At 45.4% G+C, this 18,326-nt stretch overlaps 1 protein-coding gene across 1 annotated transcript in view; it reads left to right on the top strand.

Annotated features, from left to right (window-relative positions):
• The first annotated feature begins 15,695 nt into the window (after positions 1 to 15,695).
• LOC143276607 (vacuolar protein sorting-associated protein 16 homolog) overlaps positions 15,696 to 18,326 on the top strand; it is a 46,153-nt gene continuing 43,522 nt past the window's right edge. Inside the window, exon 1 of the mRNA XM_076581214.1 lies at positions 15,696 to 15,771. Within this exon, the coding sequence (XP_076437329.1) occupies positions 15,728 to 15,771 (44 nt within the window). The 5' untranslated portion in view covers positions 15,696 to 15,727. The remainder of the gene's footprint in view (positions 15,772 to 18,326) is intronic.

Raw genomic sequence — 18,326 nt, 5'->3', positions numbered from 1 at the left:
AAACCTGCCGCCTGTGTTGATGTTCCATTACGCGGGAAGGACCTAAAAGAGAGAGACAGAGAATGGACAGAAAGGAAGGAAGGAAGAAAGGAAGGAAGGAAGGAAGGAAGGAAAGAAGAGTAGAGGGAATTGCTCTTGAAAGGAATTTCTTCTTCCAATTTCTTCTGAAAGGAAGAAAAAAAATGGGGACGTTGATATGGTTCCTAAAACAAGCGAGGGCTTACGTTTGTGAGTCCTGATTGACTGAAGCATCGTAGATACAAGAATCAATGAAGGATGGATGGATGAATGGATGGATTAAAGCAAGGAAGGAAAAACGTGACGTTGATGTACCGTTCTTCAGATCCACCGGGGTTTCCGTCTGTACCCCGCCCCTTCGGTTTTTCACAGATGAAAGAGAGAAAGAACGTGAAAGGCAGGAAATAATGTAGGAATGGAAACCAATCTCGTATGCCTTCGTTCTTGTGCACCTCCGTTTTGCGTCATGCTACACCTGAAAGCTCAAAGGTGACAGGTGGAAGTGAAACAAAGGAAAACGATGCCGACAATGGTTCATCAGATCTACTGAGTCGTTTGCTTCCTGTTACACTTCAGTGGCCAAGGGGAGGTAGGCAGTGAAACACGGGAAGGAAAGTCATATTGACAGGGGTTTTTTGTGCATCGTGTTGACAGGGTTCTTTGTGCTTTGACAGGGTTCTTTATGCTTCGTACCAACAGGGTTCTTTGTGGATCATGTTGACAGGGTTCTTTGTGCATCTTACTGACAGGGTTCTGTGTGCATCATACTGACAGGGTTCTTTGTGCATGATACTGACAGGCTTCTGTGTACATCATACTGACAGGGTTCTTTGTGCATCATACTGACAGGGTTCTTTGTGCTTCATATTGACAGGATTATTTGTGCATCATACTGACAGGGTTCTTTGTGCATGATACTGACAGGCTTCTGTGTGCATCATACTGACAGGGTTCTTTGTGCTTCATATTGACAGGATTATTTGTGCATCATACTGACAGGGTTCTTTGTGCATCGTATTAACAGGATTTTTTGTGCATCATATTGACAGGGTTCTTTGTACATCATATTGACAGGGTTTTTGTGCATCATACCTACAGGGTTATTTGTACATGTTATTGACAGAGTTCTTTGGGCATCATACCAACAGGGTTCTTTGTGCATCTTACCAACAGGGTTCTTTGTGCATCATACTGACAGGGTTCTTTGTACGTCATATTGACAGGGTTCTTTGTTCATATTACTGATAGGGTTCTTTGTACATCATATTGACAGGGTTCTTTGTGCATCTTACTGACAGGGTTTTTTGTACGTCATATTGACAGGGTTCTTAATGAATCATACTGACAGAATTCTTTGTGCGTGATATTGACAGGCTTCTTAATGCATCATACTGACAGGGTTCTTGGGTACATCATACTGACAGGGTTCTTTGTACATCAAGAACGGAAAAAGAGGGAAAGAATGAAGGAAGTGGAGAAAAAAAGAAACAAAGTTGACACATTGCTAACGCAAGGGCTTCCATTATTTGTGTTCGGGGAGATCAAGAAGAGAAGAGGGGGACTGAAAGTAGTGGATGGATGGAAGGAAGGAAGAGACCGATGAAGGGATCGAAACAAAAGGAAAGAAGGAAGGAAGGAAGAAAGGGGCCGACGAAGGAAGCGAAACAACACCAGTTTCGAAAGCGCATCCATGTGTGGTTCTGTTACGTGTAGAGGACCAAGGAGTGGGAAGAAATGGGGAGACAGAGACTCTGGAATGGAACGTAAGAGCATGGACATATTCTCTTGGTTTTATCAGCGATTCCACCTGTGTTCTGTTTGTTTCACGTGGAAGACAAAAACGGAGGGGGGGGAGGGGGGGAAGGGAGGAGAAACTAATAAAGGATGGAACTGAGAGAGAAAGAAAGAAAGAAAAAAAAGAACATTGAAACCATCCTTCGCATCCTCCAGGGCTTTCATCTGTGTCGTGTCAAATGTGAAGCAAAAGAGAGCGAGAGATAGAACGATTCAAATGATTTATTCAGTTAAGGCCACAGCCCTATATGAAAAGGGGGCAACAGCAAAATTTACATGTGTGTCATAACTGATCAGTTAGAATGCTGTATAAAAATACCAAGCAGAACTATGCGTTGTGTCTTCATCATTCCATGTCATTAATAAACAAGAATGGAAATAAACATGGATAAACATGTTTGTTATGAATACTCTGGACTCTAAGGTCTATCAGAACAGGTGTAAATCCACGATTTCTCGCAACCCCACGGTTTCTCTCACTTTGAGATAGCGAGAAAGTGTTGTCGTTCCCCTCCGACGTTTTCTCTCAATTGCAAACTTTTCTCTCTCTTTTTTTTTTTTTTTTTTTAATATTCAATTGCGTCTGCAGGCAAACAATTTTCTCAGAGAGCAAAACTATGTGATCAGCGAGCAATGGAATGAATAATCGATTAACTGTGAATCAGTGTCTTCCCTTATCTGTTAGTTCTGCTGTTGACTCATTTACAGATAATGAAAACAAAATAGGACTGTATACAACCCCTTGTTTGACTCCTCTCGACAATGCATATTATCATCAATCAATTTGTCACAATATCTGATTCTTGTTTTAACTAAACTATATATGCTGCTGATGCAGTTTGACAGTTTCCCACTTATTCCGTTTTTATAAGAACAGGCAATGATAAATTTCACTTAATTGAATCAAAAGCCGTTTCAAAATCATTAAAGGTCGCATAAAGTTTACAATAAAGTGATAATTGTTTTATGATGAGGACCAAAGAGTAAAACATATGGTAAATTGTTTACTAAACCACTTTTAAGTCAACCTTCATGTTTTCTGATTGTATCAATATATGCCATATAAACGTGAAGTATTTTAATCAGTAATAGTGCTGTATCTTTTTTTTTTCAGAAAGTGAACTGCCTCTACAGTTATTAGCTTTATTCATATTGCCTTTCTTATAAAGTGGTAGAATAACGCTACACCGATTGACGCCACTGTTCAGGAAATGCACCATTATCACTTATTTCACGCGGTCCTTAAAAAAAATTTAAGTCCCCAAATAATGCCATCAGGGCCTGCAGCTTTTCGACTTGATATACATATGAATTTGTGTGTGTGAGAGAGAGAGAGATGAGAGCGGGTGACAGAAGTGGAGACAATTTCAAACACGACTAGAATACCAAATCTGCCAACCCACTCGCCCCCTACTCATACCACCTGCAGTGCAGGGTAGTGTATCACTATTGTCACATCAGACTTCTGTGTGTGGAACTCGGGCTGCTCTCCCCAGGAAGAGCGCATCGCTATGGAGCAGTGCCGCCTATTTTTCCCTTCCTCTGCCTGCAGTTTCAATTGTTTTCCAAAGTGGATTTTTCAGACTTTTGCCAGAGACAACCCTTTTGTTGTCGTGGATTCTTTTACCTGCGCTAAGAGCATGCTAGACACGGGACCTCGATCTGTCGTCTCATCCGAATGACTAACCCCAAGACCACCACCACGCAGAGTCTAGTGGAGGGGGAGACTGTGTTACCGAATACTGGATTCGAACCCGTGCGCTCAGATTCTCTCGCTTCTTTGGCTGACACGTTACGACTTGGCCACCGCACCACTATGATGCAAATTTGTTTCTGTTTTTAAACAGCGTCTGGTCGACATATCATATCTGTACAGGAATAAACCGGGTCTATCACTGGTGACAAGGAGCTATATTGGCATTGTCGTTATTAAACAGGTGTTTGATTGCGTGGGGGGTCTAGAGGGAAATGTAGGGACTGTGAGTAATTTACTGCTTTGAGAGTTGCTCTTGCTAAGATTATACTTCCTCACTTGTCAGGTCAGGTCACTAGATCTGCTACTGGTAACCTGAAATCCAGTACAACCTGTTCAGGGTCGGATTGCCGGCGACTAAACCGGCACTCTCACCACTCCCTTCCGGGACTGGTGAGGCGGGTGGCTAGACACCCTTATGGAATTAAAAACGAGATCCATAAAAGGGCGTCGGCTAAGGAGAGCCACCGACGGCCATCTAGCTCCACCGTGCTGTGTGCATGCCACACACACAGTTGGCCCCCGGGGTGTGTCTACCCATGCATGCGAAGTCTGGATCCGGTAGAATCTGCGGAAGAAACCTAACGGTTCAACGGAGAGGAAGGCGGATACAGCAACGCACTGTGGAGTGCAGAGAGCAAGATGAGACACCGAAAGGATATCTTGGTCATCCACTGCATCCGTGCTCATCCTCCAGTTGTCTCGACTTAGTCTTGCCACTGGAAATTGGTGGACCCGGACGAGAGAGTGAGGTCGACGTTGCGCAACTCCTCTTCACTTTAAACAAACTCATCGCGCAAGTCATCAGTCATCCATACTGACCTTTCATCCTTCATCATTTCATCACCCCCAAGTCCTGTGGCGACAGGCGAGCGACGAAACGACAGGTGTGGGTACACTGGCAGTCGCAGCCGCAGACCTGCACGCAGGCGGTTCAGGCCATAGGGTCGTTCTTCATCGACAGGAGCAGCGATGGAGCTCGGCAGCCGTCTGAGCGTCTGAGCAGCCCTCTTTAGGAATGCACTGCTCACCTCCCTGGCATGAGGAAGGGGCTAGAAAAGGTGCCCTAAAAATTGCCTGCTCCATATCGCCCTGGCCAGCATACCGCGGCTGGCGGGGACCCTACATCAGCGGTCGAAACAAAGAGAAAGAAAAGAAGAAGAGGCATTGGTCTTGAGACCAAACTAAAGGTGTACAGAGCAGTAGTTCTCCCCACACTACTGTACGCCTGCGAAACTTGGACAGTGTACCAACGACATGCCAAGAAGCTGAACCACTTCCACACAACATGCCTAAGGAAGCTACTGAACATCAAGTGGCAAGACAGGACCCCAGACACGGAGGTGCTTGCAAAAGCCACCCTTCCCAGCATCTTCACCATCCTGATGCAGTCCCAGCTTCGCTGGGCTGGACACGTGGCGCGCATGCCAGACCATCGGCTGCCCAAAAGGCTCTTCTATGGCGAGCTGCAACAAGGGAAGAGATCACACGGAGGTCAGAAGAAGCGCTTCAGAGATACTCTGAAAGTCTCTCTGAAAGCGTTTGATATCAACCCTGACTCCTGGGAGGAATCTGCAGCGGACCGTGACAAATGGCGCACTGCTGTGCACAAAGGTGCCAAGTTGTGCGAGGCCAACAGGACTGCTGCAGCTGTTCAGAAGAGGCAGGCCAGAAAGTCACGGGCAAACAAGCTCCCTGACAATGATATGCCTGTTCTTGTCTGCCCCAACTGTCAGCGAACATTTCGTGCGCAGATTGGACTATTCAGCCATCTGCGCACTCACAGATAGATTCATGAGCATCCCCCCCCCCCCCCCACCACCCTCCCCCCATCCCCCAGCTGGATGACAACGATGGTCATCATCGATCTCGATGGACACACACCACCACTTCCTCACAACAATAATGTCAATCGTTATGGCATTTCCAACCATTGTATGCTCCTTTTGCACGTAAATAAATGAATGAACTATGCGGATACTTATATAGCACCTATCCTCGGTCGGAGACCAAGCTCTAAACGTTGTACAAACTCGGGGTCATTTGCATAACAGGCTGCCTTCCTGGGTAGAGCCGACTGACGGTTGTCATTGGGCGCTCATCATTCGTTTCCTGTGTCATTTAATCAGATTTCAGGCACGCACACATACACAACAAGACTGACATGTAACATTTTACGTATATTACCGTATTGTTTATTTACCCTGCCATGTAGGCAGCCATACTCCGTTTTTCCATAAGCCACCGAACGCTAACATAGATTACAGGATCTTTAACGTGCGTATTTGATCTTCTGCTTGAGTATACATACCAACGGGGTTCAGGCACAAGCAGGTCTGCACATATGTTGACCTGGGAGATCGGAAAAATCTCCACCTTTTACCCACCAGACGCCGTTACCGAGATTCGAACCCGGGACCCTCAGATAGGAAGTCCAACGCTTTAACCACTCGGCTATTGCGCCCGTCGATCGGCAGGACTAAAGCAACAGAGCCTTTAAGACTGGTGGGTTGTTGTTTTTTCAACAGTTGATATGTGAGCAGTTTGATTCACCTTGCTCCGTTTCACCTTCTTGATCGTAGCGTAACTGTGGTCAGTGGTCTATTGAGAGTTTGTCCCGTTTAGTCCAGCAGCCATTCCCACTTCGCCCATTCGCCCTCTTTCTCTCCCTCTCTAACACACACACACACACACACACACACACACACACACACACACACGCACGCACGCTGGCACACACACACACACACACACACTGGGCACACACACACTGGGCACACACACACATACACACACACTGGGCACACACACACACTCACACAGATATAGACACTCACACACACACCACACACACACGCACGCACGCACACAGATACACACACACACACACACACACTGGCACACACTGACACGCACACACACACACACAGAAACACACACACACACAGATACACACATACATACACACACACACGCCGGAACACACACACAAACACACACACACACACAATCCAATGAAGAAAGTGAGATACGTTTTTTTTAACACTCTCACGCCGGCAAAGCATCCGTGTTCACAGCGGACTTGTGAATAGGTCAGTCGGGAATAGGCGAAGCAGGGATAGGCGAATTGGGGTGACACAACCCCAGCCTCTCACTGTTCAATGCCTTACTGACCTTTATTTATTTATTTATTCACTTACTTATTTATGTACGCTTATAGTTGACTTCATTAAGTTTTTGCGCCTTATACATATTATTAGTAGTGGTAGTAGTTTTTTATGTATTTCATCAGCTGCCCCATGGCGGTTGCCGTTGGGGCGCTACAGATGACCTGTCAGCCAGTTCTCTCCATCCATCCCTGTCTTTCGCACATTTGACCGCCTCGCTCAGCTTCAGTCCTGTCCATTCTGTGATGTTGTCTTCCCATCTCTTCTTCTGTCTTCCTCACTTCCTTCCTCCTCTGACTGTTCCCTGGAGCACTGTCTTGGCAAGCCCCTCTCCTCTTGTTACGTGGCCGAACCATTTTAATTTGCGCCTCTTGATGGTGGTGAGAAGGTCTTCATAGGGACCAATGGCTTGCCTTATTCTGTTTTTGACTTCCTCATTGGTTATGTGGTCTTTATAAGAGATGCCAAGCAGTCTTCTGAAGCATCTCATTTCTGAGGCCTGAATCCTCTTCTCCAATTCTGCTGTAAGGGTCCATGTTTCACAAGCATACAGGAGAACTGAGTAGATAAGAGAACGCATGAGTCTTATCTTTGAGCTGAGCTTGACTGCCTTGTCCTTCCAAATGGTGTTCAACTTGGCTAGTGTTGCAGCTGTCATTGCAATTCTGGCTAATACTTCAGGCTTGGACCCCTCATCTGAAACTATTGCTCCAAGGTATTTGAAATTCTTCACGGTTTCAAGCTTTTCTCCGTTGGCAGTGATGTCAGTTTGGATGCCATTGTCATTGTTTGTCATCAGTTTTGTTTTGTTTGCACTGATTTCCATGCCGTAAGCTGTGGCGGATCTGTCTAGTTGCCTGACCAGGTTCTCCAGTTCTTGTTCTGAGCCTGCGAGTCCGTCTATATCATCAGCAAAACGCAGGTTTGCGATTGTTCTGCCACCAATGCTGACTGTTCCTTGGTGGTCTTCAAGTGCATCTGTCATAATTCTTTCAAGGAAAACATTGAAGAGTGTCGGCGAGAGCAAACATCCTTGTCTCACTCCAACTGTGGTTCGGAACCAGTCTCCAATGTCCCCGTTGAGGTAAACTGCACTGCTGGCATTCTCGTAGAGGTTCTGTATGGCGCGGATGAGGTTTACGTTGATGTTGTAGTAGTTCATGGTCGCCCAGAGTGCCGCATGCCACACTCTGTCGAATGCCTTCTTGAAGTCTATGAATACGTGGTAGAGTTCTTGTTGGTGTTGAAGGTATCTCTCGCTCAAAATCCTCAGATTGAAAATCTGCTCAGTTGTGCTGCGTCCTGCCCTGAATCCTGCCTGCTCTTCAGCTATAATTGCTTCAGCCTGGGGTCTTAACCTGTTCAATATGATCCTGAGCATCAGGATAGTGATCACTATACCCAAGAAAGGCAACCTACAACAGTTTATGTATTTATCTATTATTTATTCACTTTTTTTTTCTTTTTTTTCCTCAAGGCCTGGCTAAGCGCGTTGGGTTACGCTGCTGGTCAGGCATCTTCTTGGCAGATGTGGTGTAGCGTATATGGATTTGTCCGAACGCAGTGACGCCTCCTTGAGCTCCTGAAACTGAAACTGACCTTCGTTTTTCGTTTCTTATAGATTTTGCCTCTTTTAATTTCTTTACTTAGTTGCATTTTTTGCGACTTCTTGTAATCATTGGTGCATCGAATAACGTAATTGTGATGTAACTTTGTCGCTGAGTGAGTAGATAGAATAGAATGTGAATATATTCTTTATGACGAGGCTGAAGGTGAATATCTGTACTCTGATTCAGACAATAAAGTGATTGATTGATTGAAACAAACTGGCCTATCCGCAAAATGACAAGCTACGTATCACTCGTCACTATATATACCTCCCTCTCACACACACACACACACACACACACACACACAACACACACACACACACACACACACACACACACACACAACACACACACAACACACACACACACACAACACGCACACACACACACACACACACACACACACACCCAGTGTGTATGTGTGTCTGTGCGCGCGTGCATTTGTGTGTGTGTGTGTGTGTGTTAGATAATTATAATGGGTGAAATTTTGTTTTGAAAAAGAGATTACAATCTAATATCCTTAGAACGAAAATGCTAACGATAACAGAAAGCGAATTTGACTCATCAACAAAGATTTGAATCAGTATGATTAATGAAGCATTGATAATCACTATAATGTAATGTAACTGGTAATATATAAACAGGGGGGGAAAAGAAACATATTAATTGTATGTATTAATTAAAGGCAAGTTGTTTGGGAGGGTGGGGTTATGCGTGTTTGCATGGATTGTTCATAATTTTTTCGTTTCTTTTCATTGTTTTTGCAAAGACAACACACACACGCTCGCACGCACGCGCGCACACACACACACACACACACACACACACACACACACACACACACACACACGCACAACAGAGACACAAGAGTTACGACACAATGTTTTACGACACAGCCAAGCCGCGGAGATTACACAACAGCAAAGATAAAAGCACTAGAGCTAAGATAACATTTGGGGCGATTCCGTGAGCGCTGGCTCGCACATACACACACACACACACACACACACACACATACACACACACCACACACACACACACACACACACACACACGCGTGTGGGCTGCATTTGTAAAATCAGTAAAAAGAAACAAAAGTTGTAATTTTACTTGTTCGTTTCATTTTGTCTCTTTGTTGTTGCTTTCCTTTTTTTTTCTTTCTTTTGATGGGGAAAGTAGTGATGATTTAAATCATGCATGTCTCTGCTATTCTGCTTTCCACTCCACAGGACCTACTTATCTTTCTGACCTTATCAGTGTTTACACTCCCTCAAGAAATCTCCGCTCTTCCTCTGCCTGATACCTTTGAAACTTCCTCGTGTCAATACAAGAACCTATGGTGAACGTTCTTTCTTTGCTGCTCCTCACATCTGGAACATCCTTCCTCATCATATCCGTGCATCTGATTCCATTTCTGCTTTTGGCTCATCACTAAAAACTCATCTTTTTAAAACCTTGTTCTCCAACACCACCCATGTCAGCTCACTTTCCATGTAATGTATGTAGAGTGGGAAAGGGAGAGTGTGAGTGGAGGGGAGGCCCTAGGGGGGAGGGTTTTTTGAGAAAAAGTGGTCATGAATGTTTTATGTAACTTGTAATATTTATCTTTCATGTAAAGCGCCCTTAGCTCTTAGAGAGAAAGGGCGCTATATAAATGTACATTATTATTATTATTATTATATCATGTGTGTCAGGTCAGGGGCATAGCCCTTGCTACTGGTACCATGTAACCCAGTACTACCTGCCGCATGTGAAGTCTCCCAACGACGGACCAGGCGGAGGAGGAAATCTTTCCCAACGGCTGCGAAGGCGGAAGAGGATGACCAAAGGGCAGGGGGAGCTCTTATCCTTGGCTGGAAGTCCTCTTAGGAGAGGGAGCTCCGAAGAAAAAAACTGCACCTGCCGAGGCCGTCCTACACGTGGCAGTATCTGCACCTGTGGGACTGTGAGCGTCGGTAGGCGAGGGAGTGGGGAAGGGACTGCACAACTCCTCCTCACTAAAAAAAAAAAAAAAAAAAAAAAAAAAAAAAAAGTCACCTGTGCTGGTCAGGCAACCAGGCTAATGTCGGAACGACGAGCTAGCCCTTCAACACCCAGCTTTACCAAGCCCTGTGGCGATGGAGAAGTGGTAACGGGGACAGGCAGAAGATGCTGCTGGCAGTTCCTAGTCACGACTCTGCACGCAGGCGGCTGTGGGGTGATGGTCGTCGGCTGTAGACTGGGGCAGATGCGGCGCCCGTATCCTCCCACAGTGTCAGAGCAGCCCTCTTTAGGGACAGCACTGCTCTCCCCACATAGGGAAGGGGAGATAAAAGGATCCCTAAACAAAGCCTGTCTCGCCTAGTACCTAGTAGGAAACCGCACCTACTTGGACATCCAACACTAGCGGTCGAAAACAATAGAAGAAAAGAACCAGGAGTCATGCCCTGACTCTGGGTGCCTGGAATGTTCGCACCCTTTTAGACAGAGACGACAGACCAGAAAGGCGCACAGCGCTCATTGCTAGAATGCTTGATAGCTACCAGGTGGACATAGCAACCCTGAGCGAAACCAGGTTTGCCGGTGAAACCCAGCTGGAGGAAGTTGGAGGGCGCTACACCTTCTACTGCATTTGGAAGCCAGATGGCACCCCAAGAACCTCAGGCGTGGGCTTTGCCATACGAACCAAACTTGCACGACAGCTTGACAGCCTTCCACGTGGGATAAACGATAGGCTGATGACCCTGCGTCTGAAGTTGTCCAAGGATCGCTTCGCCACAGTCATCAGCTGCTATGCCCCGACGATGACCAACCCTGATGACATCAAAGAAGCTTTCTACCAGGAGTTCAGCTGCACCATTTCAGCAGTAGACAGAAAGGACAGGCTGATCATCCTTGGGGATTTCAATGCCCGCGTCGGCGTGGACTTCTCCTCGTGGCCAAAAGTCCTAGGACAGCACGGCACTGGCAAGTGCAACTCCAACGGACTGCTTTTGCTCTCGCTCTGCGCGCAGCATGGACTGACCATCACCAACACCCTCTTCCAACAAACGGACAAGTACAAGAACACATGGATGCACCCCTGCTCCAAGCAATGACACATGCTGGACTATGTGATTGTCCGGCAGAGGGACAGAGGTGATGTTTCCATTACACGCTGCATGAGAGGAGCAGTCTGTTGGTCGGACCATCGCCTGGTACGCAGCAAAATGAACATCAGAATTACACGCAAGCTCCAACCAGCCAGGCAGAAACCCCCTAGGAAGCTGAACATCCACCGCCTCCCTATCACCAAGGACGTGCTGCAGCAGCAAATCCAAGCAGCTCTCCAAGAAATTCCTGCATCGACTGATGTAGAAGAGGTATGGAGCACCTTTAGAGGTGCTGTGTACACAGCAACAGCTGACACACTCGGTTTTGTACAGAGGAGCCACAAAGACTGGTTTGACGAGAACGACTCTGGAATCTCCAAGCTCCTGAACACACTGCATATACAGCATCAGGATCACATTTCCGATAAAGACTGCCAGAGGAAGGAGAACCAGTTCTTGCAAACCAGGCAACTCGTACAGACGAGGCTGCGTGAGATGAAGAACAACTGGTGGGAGAGAAAGTCCGAAGAGCTGTGTGTGGGCCGAGAGTCACAGGATCAACCCCCGTCCGAGCCTTGGACCAGACCACCCTCCTGACAGACAAGAAAGACATCCTTGCCCGCTGGGCAGAGCACTTCAACACCCTCCTCAACAGGGACTCGTCCGTATCTGATGAGGCAATTGCAGCCCTCCCACAGCTACCAGTCAATGACTCGCTAGCTGCCCCTCCCACCAAGGCCGAGACCCGGAAGGCCCTGAAGCTGACGTCAGGAAAAGCACCAGATGGAATCCAGGCTGACAGCTAAAAGTATGGAGGCGAGGTGCTGACACACAAGCTGACCGCCCTGTTCCAGTCTATCTGGGAGAGAGGGGAGGTCCCCCAGGATTTCAAGGATGCTTCAATTGTACGCATTTACGGACGGAAGGGAGACAAACCATCCTGCGATAACCACCGTGGAATCTCTCTCCTCTGCATCGCCAGCAAGATCTTCGCCTGCATCATACTGAACAGACTGGTTGACCATGTCTCCAACACAGTCATCCCTGAAGCACAGTGCGGCTTCCTGCTCAGGCAGGGGAACATGTGACATGGTGTTTGCCGCACGCCAAATGCAAGAGAAGTGCCGTGAGCAGAACAAGGAGCTCCACATGATCTTTGTAGACCTGACTAAGGCCTTCAACACGGTGAACCGCCGTGGTCTGTGGAAGATCTTCCTAAAGTTCGGCTGCCAGAAAGCCTAATCCAGCTGACTGCGTCATTCCACGATGGCATGCAGGCGAGAGTACAGGAAAATACTGACATGTCGGATCCGTTCCCTGTGGTAAATGGAGTGAAGCAGGGCTGCGTCTGGCACCCACTCTGTTCTCCATTCTTTTCTCTGCCATGCTGATTAACGCCTTCCAAGACTGTGACCGGGGCATCTACATTCAGTTTCGCACAGATGGCAAACTTTTCAACTTGCGGCGACTCCATGCCAGGTCCAGGGTGTTTGAGGCACTGTTGAGAGAGTGCCTCTTCGCTGATGACTGTGCGCTTGCTGCACACACCCATGAGGACATGCAGTTCATTATGGACAGGTTCTCAACCTCCTGCAGGCGCTTTGGACTCACCATCAGCCTCAGTAAGACCGAGTCCACGTACCAACCGGCTAGCTCAGTGCCTCCCCCCCACCACCTGCAGTCAAGATCGATGACACAGAGATCAAGTCAGTTGACAAGTTTTGCTACCTGGGCAGCACCCTATGCAGCAACGGAGCCCTTGATGCAGAAGTGACGCTGCGCATCGCCAATGCCAGCTCCGCCTTTGGCAGACTCAACAACAAGCTGTGGAACAACAAAGGCATCAGGCTCAGCACCAAAATCAAAGCCTACAGAGCTGTTCTGCTGACCACCTTGTTGTACTGCTGTGAAACATGGACGACGTATCGCCGTCACATTCAACAACTTGAGCAGTTTCACCAGAGATGCTTACGAAAGATCCTCGGCATTAAGTGGCAAGACAGGGTCTCCAACCTCCAGGTCCTAGAGAGGAGTGGCCTGCCCAGCATCGAAGGCCTGCTGATCCAGTGCCAGGACACGTTGTCCGCATGACAGACAGCAGGATCCCGAAGATGCTCTTGGAAGACCCTGCAAGCGGTTCAAGGACACCTTGAAGACAAACTTCAAAGCCTGTGACATAGACATCGCTTCCTGGGAAACTGATGTCCTTGCCCGCTCTCGCTGGAGGATGCTGTGCTCTAGTGGCATAAAGACGTTTGAAAACAAGAGAACGCCTGCCATTAAGGAGAAGCGTGAGCGAAGGAAGCAGGGCTCAACTTCTGGAGACGTTTTCCCTTGCAACACCTGTGGGAAGTGCTGCGCATCCAGAATCGGCCTCTTCTCCCATATGAGGACACACACCGACAGATAAGCCTGCCTGCCTACTCATCCGTCGGCCGACGGGAGACTCCATCAAATAAATAAATAAACGAACGGGGAGGGTGGTGAGTGACCTCACTGAATAACACAGTCATTAACAACAGGAGGGGCGGTGACTGTGTGTGTGTGTGCGCGCGCGCGCGCTTAGAGTTGACTTCGTCAAGATTTTGCCTTATAAATAGTAGTAGTAGTATTTTTATGTATTTATCTCTCTCTTTTTTTTTTCTCAAGGCCTGACTAAGCGCGTTGGGTTACGCTGCTGGTAAGGCATCTGCTTGGCAGATGTGGTGTAGCGTATGTGGATTTGACCAAACGCAGTGACGCCTCCTTGAGGTACTGATACTGATACCGATACTGATTCACTGGTTAACAAAGTCACAAGTTAACAACAGGAGGGGTGGGGAATGACTTCACTGATTAACAAAGTCAGTAACAAATTATTATCAATTAAAAGACAATTTAAACACCTACCAGGCCAGGCAGCAAAGGCGGCTCCGGTCTCTGGTTTCCAGACACGACCTTCTGCCCTGACAAACTGGCACTGTTCCTGGATTCCCGTGACATGAATTCACATCGTCACCTGACACCCCCCTTCTTCTTCAGTTTAGCGTCTTAGCCATAAGTGTTATTTGACAAAGGTTGGGGGAAAAGACTGCTACTGGTGAGGGAAAACTAACTGTTCAAGCATGTGAGTTACTCTGTGTGTGTGTGTGTGTGTGTGTTAGATAATTATAATTGGTGAAATTTTGTTTAAAAAATGAGATTACAATATAACATCCTTTGAACGAAATACTAATCGGTAACGGTAAACGAACTTGGCTACTCAACAAAGATTTGAATTGGTATGATTAAGCATTGATAAGCAATATAATGTAATGTGATTAACTGGGGAAAATTAATTAATTATATGATTTATTTAAGGCATATGGTTTTGGGGGATGGGGTTATGCGTGTTTGCACGGATTGTTCATGTTTTCGATTATTTTTATTGACTGTTTTCAATCATACACAGACGCGCACACAGACACAGACACACAGTATCAGTATCAGTAGCTCAAGGAGGCGTCACTGCGTTCGGTCAAATCCATATACGCTACACCACATATGCCAAACACACACACACACACACGTTTCAAGCTTCAAGTTTTAATTATCCTTTAACTCCTATTGGAGTATGGAGGATTTCTGCAATATATTTTTTTCATGCCCATAACAAACATTTCCAGACACACAACAATGTCACACAAAAGTTGAGAAAGCACAAATGTCTATTAACTCCAAAAGTGTACCTAGGAAACATTTGCAAATCTAATCATCTTACTTACAGCTAAAATGACTTTTTTGCCTCCTTTGAGCATGTTACAAAAAATAAAAACCGATTTTGGAGACATACTTTTTAGGAACATACGATTACTTAGGCCTGCCGATGTTTAGTGTTTCATTATACGCACACACTTACAGTACGCGCGCGCGCGCATACACACACACACACACACACACGTTGTTTTTTTGTCGGACACGCCCCTTCCGAACGGACAAGCAAAAGATACACAAGGGACGTAATCAACAATTACAGGTCTTCCCAGAATGGGCTTCCAACCGCTATCGGTTGGTGACTATTCCAAACTGGTAGCCTTTTGATTCCCCAGTGGCCATCATGACCACCAAAATTAAACTGTCCACTCAATAGAATTGATGACATTGAATTGAAACGTCTTCTTTCTTCTTCTCCTCCTCTTTTAATCTTGAGACATTATCTAATATTCAGGATCCAGTTGAGTTTTGATTTAATTCCCAAACGGTTTGTTAGTATTCTAAAACAGTATACTATCTTCACCCTTCCAAAACAAACGGAAGTTGGCCCTTCGAAGGGAAGTAAGTGGCAAAACATCAAGGATGGCGACTGCCGACTGGAACCCTTTGGGAGAAATCTTTTACAGGTTTGGTGCTTTCAGTTATTTTATTGCATGTATCAGTACACACACTGTGACTGACACATCATACATGGTCAGTTATTAGACACGCCTATCCTTTCGTTTGGTTGACAGGTTAATTGGAATACACTTATACAGCACTTTGCAGTCACTGTGGTCACTGGTCACAAGACTTGATTTCGAAAGATCGTGGTGTTTGTGACTGTGGCAGTACTGGCACTATTTCATTTTCAGTATTTGTGTCGTTAAATTGGATGGATCGGTTTTGTTCTGTTTGCGTTTTCGTCTGTTTCTTGTATAAGGTGGTTGAGGGGCTGGTGCCGGCCATACCGGTGGAGATTTTTCCGATCTCCCAGGCCAACATGTGTGCAGACCTGCTTGTGCCTGAACCCCCTTCGCGTGTATACGCACGCAGAAGATCAAATACGCAAGTAAAAGATCCTGTAACTCATGTCAGTGTTCGGTGGGTTATGGAGACACGAAAATACCCAGCATGCATGAACCTCGACAGAGTCATCGGCAAGTCGATGTTGGTCGCGTAACGGAAAGAAGAAGATACCAGCTCAAAATTTTCTGACTCCACTAAAATCAGGCAGACTGATCCACTCCATCAGAGACTCAGGATTTGTGTCTACTAACGTCAACACATACATTAGAAACAAGGACAGGTGCTTCACTATCACGCCCTGTAAAACGGATCAGTACAAAAACTCTTTCTTTTGCCGTACTGCTGTTGAATGGAACACCCTGGACAACAGTGTCGTTCACGCTGAATCGGCCGCCAGCTTCAAGACGCTGTTAACTAAAAGGCTGGCCACCAACCACCAGTAGGCCAGTTGAGTTCCCCCTCCCCTCCCTCCCCCATGTCGCTACCAACGCCAGTCATTTGGATTCTGCGACATTAATCTACAGATACAGATCCGTATTAGTAATCGGCTTCCATAACTCTGTCCTGGCATAAAACTTCTACGTGTTCCCATTTCCTCAAGTGCTCACATAAATCAGATGTGCAGACATCCCTTCCCACATACCGATTTCAGAAACATACTTTTTTTTTCTTCTTTTAAATTTTTTTTTTTTCATTAATTCTAGTTTTTAATCTTATCTTACCGTGCTGGTATTATCATGATTATGCCAGTTATGCTTGAAGAGAAGAAAGCAAAGTCTTTAATATAAACATGATTTCACCACTTTGGTTCTAAAGGAAAATGTACTCAGACAGCAGAACAAATTATTTTCGGAAAATGTTCACCTGTGTACACCATCAGGTGACCATACAAATGATGCATTAACAACTGTCAACAAAACAGCAGTCCAAGTCTTACATTTTCAGTACCAATATTAGAAGTAAAATTTGTGATAATAATTTGGAAATAATATGCTCTCACAAAAGTTGCAGAGACATACATTTTTCAGGAAACACGGTGGACACATTTACAAAATTCAACCTACCCACCACCCAGCACCACAGACAGATGATTTCAACATGAACTGAGCAAGAACAGCTGGAAATATTTTTCTTCATGGCGGCATAGACAAATTCCTCATTCAATACCAGAATACTCAGTGGTGACTGGTCACTCAGTTAAAGGAAGCAAAAATCCAAAGAAAGGAAGACATTTATAAATTTAGTATCAGTTTTATCACTATCAGATTCAATGTATGTGACTGTGAGTGTCAGCGACTCAGTGTCACTGACTTTCAGTTTTACTTTTTGCATCAGTTTCAAGGAGGTGTCAGAGTGTGCAGACAGATCCATATATATGCTACACCGCATCTGTTGTAAAAAAATAAATAAATATATAAATAAAACAAAGAAATAAATGGAAAAAAAAAATCAGCGGATGCCTGACCTTTTCATGAACTCGCTGACTGTGTTTGTGTGTGTGTGTCTGTGTGTGTGTGTTTGTGAGTATGATGAGAGAGAGAGGGAGTGTGTGTATGCGTTCACATGTGATGCATTTGGTGTAAATGCATACATTAATTCCTGCTTTCTACTTGACGACTTTGACAGTTTACCTATTTTATGTGTTATGGGGCTGGGAAGTTCTCTCCTTATTAATCTTTTTTTTTTTTTTTTTAATTAGTAACTTAGCCTATTCATTCATTGCCACACCTACTTTGCACAAGGAAAGTTTAGGTGGAGAGAGTAATAATATATATTGATTATATTATTATTATTATAGTAATAATTGGAAAAAGAATTCTGGAAAACAACATATCAAATGTATAAAATGATCAGTGTTCCTTCGTTCTGGTGATATGTTGTTGAGGAAGGCGGCGTGATGTGACTGACAAGCTGCATATTGTAAAATATAAGAAGCACAGATGAATAATGATAATAATAGTAATGATTGTAGTAATGATAATGGTGATGGTGATAATACTAAGAAGAAGGAGAAGAAATGTACTTCTAAAGCTTTCAGTATATATGTCTGTTTTTTAGTTTTTGCTTATAAAATATTGACAGTGATGACACTGTCAGTTCCAGATTAGATACTTAAGACTAAGTTATGAAATATTGACAGTAATGACACTGACAGCGGCCAGCTAAGATCCTT

Source organism: Babylonia areolata, chromosome 32, assembly GCF_041734735.1.
Source record: "Babylonia areolata isolate BAREFJ2019XMU chromosome 32, ASM4173473v1, whole genome shotgun sequence".
In the NCBI taxonomy this organism is placed as follows: Eukaryota; Metazoa; Mollusca; class Gastropoda; order Neogastropoda; family Buccinidae; genus Babylonia; species Babylonia areolata.
This window is presented reverse-complemented; position numbering and strand designations above follow the sequence as displayed.